General features: G+C 38.8%; 1 protein-coding gene across 1 annotated transcript; it reads left to right on the top strand.

Annotated features, from left to right (window-relative positions):
• The first annotated feature begins 2,197 nt into the window (after nt 1-2,197).
• On the top strand, nt 2,198-5,265 carry tmem170a (transmembrane protein 170A). Its single transcript, XM_008410917.3, has 3 exons — nt 2,198-2,421; nt 4,545-4,715; nt 4,986-5,265. Exons 1-3 carry the CDS (start codon nt 2,319-2,321, stop codon nt 5,114-5,116), a joined length of 405 nt encoding a protein of 134 aa, XP_008409139.3. The 5' UTR covers nt 2,198-2,318; the 3' UTR covers nt 5,117-5,265.
• Nucleotides 5,266-6,582: the final 1,317 nt, after the last annotated feature.

Here is a 6,582-nt window from a genome sequence, read left to right as displayed (position 1 = left end):
AGTAACGTCCTGGATTACACCAAATTCTGCTAATCCAGCTCATTTGCCTTTGGTGCTCCTCTTTATATTTCTATCACGCTGTATTGTTGTGAAGCCAGGCAGAGAGATGTTGGGGATTTGATCCTTGTCCTGTGTGATGGATGAAAGATGGTTTGAACGCCCTCCTCTCTGCTCCATGAAGCATCCTTTACACCTCATCTGGGATCTGTGCTCATAGTTCAGGTATTTGAACTATTGTGATTTTAATCAGCTGCTCCCAGTTGTATAATAAAAAATATATGTTGCCGTGGTTACACATCACTGTTCAAAAACCCTTCTAGCTTCACAGCGTCCAAAACCAGAAACGTTCGGAAGACGTTCAAGAACGTTCAAACATTCTGAAGTATACACTTTGTATAAGAAAAAAAATAAAACTTTGATTAAAAAAAATAACAGCCATAAATGTTTTAAAAATATAAAAACTAAATCAAGTGAAATGACAACAAAAAAAGAAAATGAATCGGGAGCGAATATTCAGTGAATGTTGAGACAACGTTTGCTGAACGTCAGGTCCAAACATTCGACTTGACGTCGTGCGAACATTTTTTTGCTAGCTGAGCCGGCAGCGTAGTGCTGCTGCGTACAGAGGCTTTATTTTTCCCTCTTAATAAATTTGCAAATACACCGTGGTCTATTTTGTATACATTCTGTTCAATTGAGTTTATTAATGCAGGGCCAATTCACGATTGTTGTCTTGAGACACTTCACCAAAAAATAATTTCGGTTAAATCTTGCATACATTCCAATTAATCCCAGTTATCGAAATGCATTAAACTCAGATTATTTTTGACATTATAGTTTCCATCTCAGAAAAGCCAGCAGAGTATGGAGTCATTGGCTTGCAGCGTTCAGTCCTGAAGGAGCATGTAGCTTCTGTTGTATCGTTGACTTTTCAACAATCCCTCTTACCGAGAATACATGTGGCGACAGTGGAGAGGAAAAACGTCCTGTAAAGGGAGGAAACCTCCAGTGAAACCTGGCTCAGGTTAAGACAGAACTTAACGGCTCAGACATACATATGACGAAACAAAGCATGTTATGTCTGAAGGTGTCTACTGGACAGCACATTTTAATTCTGAGCTACTCTCCAAATTGATTATAAATTGATCCCTGTATTTTTGTAGGATTTATTTCTTTGTTTAATCACTAGTATGACATATTTCCTGCATTACATAAATTAAACATCTCAAATGAGGGAGAATATTTTACTTTATATGTCAAAGATGTGTTTATCTTTCCTGAGCTTCATAACAAAGTGTTTGTTAAAATGCTGATGAATAAAACTTGATGTTTATTTCAAGGGGAAAAGATCTGAAGTGATGAGGAAACAGCCTTTGTTAGTGTAGAGGACAGTTCTGTCCTGTTCAGCCATCACCACCTACAAACACAAAAGTGTTAGTTCAGACATTTTTAATTCTTTATGCTTATGCACACCCCTTCAAATAAAGTGGTACAGTAAATAGTGGTAAAGTAAATAGACTGACACTGTCATAAACATGACATAACACCTGTCATGAACATAAAGAAGTCTTTATGAATGTTTATGACAGTTGTCATGAAGTGTCATTTGGTAAATAATGACACTTAATGCAAAGTTGCTCTAAAAGTTGCATTAAAAGTCCATTAAAAGTGCCAATTTTAATGGACTTTCTAAGGCTCAAATAATATCTAAACTACAACCACAGATCCCAGATGAGGTGTAAAGGATGCTTCATGGAGCAGAGAGGAGGGCGTTCAAACCATCTCTTTCATCCATCACACAGGACAAGGATCAAATCCCCAACATCTCTCTGCCTGGCTTCACAACAATACAGCATGATAGAAATATAAAGAGGAGCACCAAAGGCAAATGAGCTGGATTAGCAGAACTTGGTGTAATCCAGGACGTTACTGTGGAATATTGTCTCTGCTGACCAGATGTTAGCTGTTAGCATGTCAATCTTTACTCAGAGGCCTCTTCAGATTTGTTTTAATACTGTTTGCTACTGGAGATCTTTCTTCCTTACACATTAAAGTGCATTTGAATTTGAATATTTTCCTCAGGTGGACATCATTTGTCACAAGACCTCTCTCTGTTATCTGTTCATGCTCCAAGAACCTTTTGTCATAAACTGCTCAGAGGAAAGTGAATGATATTTTAACTGGAGGTTGAGCACTTGCTTTGAAAAACAGGGGGCGGGGCTTGGAGCGCTGCTGTTGCGTCACATTTTACTCTTGAGTTGTGGGTTTTAACACGTCTTTTCCCCATATTCACATATGCATTGATACCAATGTAAAATATGCAAAATAGGTACAGTGATATAGACTTTGCCAAGCAGCTATTCAGCTGGAATTTAGTACCGAGGACAAATCGCAACGACACATTTCTCATTGACTTCTCAGGTAAGCTAATATGTGCTAGCTAGCCAACTAGCCACCCTGATAGTGTTTACGTGACAGGGTGTAAAAGTCCCCGATTTCAACAAGAAAACAGCCGGTTTTAAGATATGTTAAGTACTTTATCAAGCAAGTGTAAAAGAGTCGATAGCTAAATGTTGGCTCACGGACGCTAGCACTATTAGTGTGGCTGGTGATGCTAGCTAACTTTCTATTTCCAGTAAACTTGTGTTGGTTTTCTGTGCCGACTTGTTAGCTGTACAGAAGCTGCTCGTGCTCCCGAATTGTGCAGTAATTAAAAGTTCACTCGAGCTATTGTAACTTTAAACTGAAAGGTTAATACGTTTTCATGGCTGTTACCTGAGTAAACTCTATTTGTCCTCATATCTAGATTATTTAGATTATTTCCCAACTTTTTTCATAAGATTATATATATATATTCTACTGTACAACACCTAGACTCTTCAAACCTGGACTAGATTATTCTGCTCTAATAGCAGAATATTTAAAACCATGTTTGTGATTTGTGAGACTTCAATAAAGGTTGATTTTACCACTTCTTTGCATTTGGATCATACTAGAACTGCTCCAGTTCCTAAAATACAGAAAAAGGTCTCAGAAATCCCAAACATGGTTTTAAATATTCTGCTACTAGTTGAAAATAATCTAGTCCAAGTTTGAAGAGAATATGAGTTGTATTTTAGGAACTGGAGCAGTTCTAGTGTGATCCAGATGCAAAAAAAAGTGGTAAAATCAACCTTTATTGACGTTTCACAAATCCCAAACATAGTTATACATTTTCTGTTATTAGAGCAGAATAATCCAGTACAGGTTTGAAGTGTCTAGGACGGTGTTGTAGTTTTGGAGCTGGAGCAGTTTTAGTGCAACCCAGATACAAAAAAGTGGTAAAATCAACCTTTATTGAAGTTTCACAAATCAGATAAAAGTTTCACAAATCCCAAACATGGTTCTAAATATTCTGCTATTAGAGCAGAATAATCTAGTCCAGGTTTGAAGAGTCTAAGTGTTGTAGTTTTTAAAACTAGAGTCAAAGATATGGAAGGTTGTGAAAAATTAAGTGAATTGCCCTTTAGCCATTTCCCGAATCGGAAGCTAGAATTGGAAACCAACTTCAGCTTCGTATATAATAGATCATGTTCGTAACAGTTTTCCAAAGTAATTTTAGTGGAGGTCAAATATGTGGCAAAACTTTCATGTGGACCCTATATTTTATGTTTTCTTTCACTATGGGAGGTTTAGTTTTTACAGCGGCCAAATCTGAACTTAGCCTTCGAAAAATTAGCCTCTTTACATGCAACAAGAACAGAGTTGCAACATATTCTAAATCATATTAGAACAGATAACTTGACAAACGGGAAGATATTCCAACCAAACATTTAGAGCTACTCATCAGCAGTAGACACAGTCCAGTAATTTAATCTGCAACAATTTTTCTGAAGAACATTTAAATGGTGCCAAAAACTAAGATTCTATTGAACTAATAAGACTAATAACTGATGTCAGTTCTATTGAACTGACATCAGTTCATAATAATTTGAGGTGGGAAAAACAGTGAAACAGATCAGTAAGTAGCAATGTTATCTTCAGTTTGTAACAATGATAAAATCCACTTGCTAATAGTATTTAGCTCAACTGTAACATAGTAAACATATTAGAAAGTTAACATTTGCTCTTACAAACCAATTTCTTGACCTGCTTATGTTGGATCACAGCAGTGGGAGAACCATCAGAATGAGGAAGGACAGGGGGCGCAGTGTTTAAGTAGCCATAGATCCATAAAGTGAACTCAATTAAACTTACAAATGCATTTATTCTTACAAAAGTAGCACCATTTTATTGAACATAGACAGGTCTCTGTAGGTGAACAGCTTATTGCCAGGAAACATTGTTGCAAGTAAGAATACATAACCAACCACAAATTTCCTTAGTTTGCTCATAATACATATTCATTCTTGATGTACTTGCACTTTTTTTAAAAATGTATCCATGGATTGTTGCTATAGTTCCAAACACTTACTGTTCCAAGCAGAAGAAAGTTTCACCAGACAGCCAGCATTGTATGAGCCATGTCCCACAGATTGAACGGTGCGTGTTGCTTGCCCCGGCAGAGATGTGGTACGGCGTGTTCCTGTGGGCTGCCGTGTCCTCCATCATCTTTCACCTGCCTGCAGCCCTCATCTCCCTGGCCACGCTGCGGCAGCATAAGATCGCCCGGTTCACGCCCATCGCCATCCTCCTCATGGGCCTTCTGGGACCAGTTTGTGGGGGGGTTCTCACCAGTAAGCCTTCCATCTCAGTGTGTGTGTTTGCTCTTCTCTTATGATATTTTAGTCAAGATGATCTAATTTTGTCTGGATAAAACAAGTAGGAGAAATCTTTAAATTATATAAATTTTCCACTGAAACACGTAGATTCTTGTTTGTTTTTCCAAAGCATAGTCTCATTATTTAGAATCCCCTGCAATATATTCATCCACACCATCATCTTCTGTTCCACATTTTCATGTTGGTAGGCCCACATAAAGTCATGAACCTGTTTGTGTCCCTCAGGTGCAGCCATAGCTGGGGTGTACAAAGCAGCGGGGAAGACCATGATGTCCTTCGAGGCGTTTGTTTTTGGAGTAGGACAGTCATTCTGCGTCGTCCTCATCTCTTTCCTCAGGATCCTCGCCACCCTTTAGCAGAACCGAGTCTGTCCTGCTGCTGGTTCCCAACCAACAGAGTTGGACCAAACAAATCCAGCTTTTTGGCTATGATGTCATTTTGTTGTAATCTCAACAGGCCAGACTTTTCTGAACCGTCAAAGGTACGAGTGTGTGAGCTTAAAGTATGCACCATGTTACGTTCTATCTTTAGTTTGTGTTATTGATCATAACACAGTGCTGTGTGTATTAGCACCAGTGCTTACTTTATTCCAAAGTGAGTGGAAAACTGCAGGGGGACATCGAAATTTTTTTTAAGTTCTCTATGCAGGATGTGAAAGCAGTGGGCTGCAGTTTTGTCACTCCATACTTTTCTTCCCTCAGGATGTGCGTGTGAGAGTGAGACATTATAGGTAACACATGAATCTGACTGACAGGCTGCTTCACTGTTAAACCAAAATGTGGTGGTCAGATTGAAGACTTGCTTTATTTCTTGAGGCCTTATTTTGTGTTTTCTGGTTCCTGTTTGTTTGGCATCTGAAGCCATCTCTCTGAAGCTTCAGCGAGCAGCAGGTTGCACACTGAAGCCTCCGAGTTTACTGTGTAAGGCAAGCTTGAACAATAAACAGACTCCAGTTGTTTAGATGACTTTTAACCCTACATCCTGCAGTTATCCATCAATAACCTGACAGATGTGACCAGAGGTCTGGACTATGAAGCATGATTGTTGGCTTATCAAGTAATGTTTAGGTTCAGTTCAAAATGTTTCAGCACTACCAAGCTGGCTCATCTTTGAACTGGGCTTATTACAATGGTAACCTCTGCTGGATGTAAGTAGAACTGACACCAACTGATTATTCTGGTTCCTGAAGTTTAGAAATGGCACTTTCCAGAGTTTTGTGACAGATTTTTAATCTTGATTACTTTGTAAAGCTTTGACCTGCTGAGACTGGCTTCTACCTAATTCATTTTTCTGTTGGAGAACTATAAGACATAACAGTATAGAGAATATGGTAGAAAATTGTGTCCTGTGATTATAACAGAGGAAGAGTTGTGTGAGAGCAGTTGCTGTCATTTAGGGATTTAATATTTCAGATAAAATCCTAACAACTTTAACCTGCTTCAGTATTTCACATTAGCAGTAGAGCAGCCATAATGAAGTAGACATTACATCGCCAAATCCAGCAGGTTTCATTAGAGCTCAAAGCAAAGTAGCTGCTGTTCTGCTCTCTGTTCAGCCTTCCTTTTATCTGCTCAAAATCGTGCTCTCTCTCTCGCCACTCTGCATGCAGGCTAAAGATGCGTTTGCGGTGTTAATACACATATTTGCTCTTTCTTCCATGAGTCCATGTGTAACCAGTCATAAGGCCTTGGTTGTCTTCCAGGGTGGAGAACTAGCAGCTCACACACACACTGCTCTCCATTCTGTTCTTATTCATGTTTGCTAATAGTTCTCCATATGTTGGAGTGTTTTCTCCCTGCTGTTCCGTTCAGACAGAAATAAT

The sequence above is a fragment of the Poecilia reticulata genome, chromosome 6 (assembly GCF_904066995.2).
Source record: "Poecilia reticulata chromosome 6, P_reticulata-male-v2, whole genome shotgun sequence".
Classification (NCBI taxonomy): domain Eukaryota; kingdom Metazoa; phylum Chordata; class Actinopteri; order Cyprinodontiformes; family Poeciliidae; genus Poecilia; species Poecilia reticulata.
This window is presented reverse-complemented; position numbering and strand designations above follow the sequence as displayed.

Bases quoted from the DNA above. Each gene is read 5' to 3' on its own strand.
- tmem170a (XM_008410917.3), top strand. From the start codon at position 2,319: ATGCAAAATAGGTACAGTGATATAGACTTTGCCAAGCAGCTATTCAGC. The intron at 2,422-4,544 runs GTAAGCTAATAT...TTGCCCCGGCAG, and splicing joins ATTTCTCATTGACTTCTCAG to AGATGTGGTACGGCGTGTTC. The intron at 4,716-4,985 runs GTAAGCCTTCCA...TGTGTCCCTCAG, and splicing joins TTGTGGGGGGGTTCTCACCA to GTGCAGCCATAGCTGGGGTG.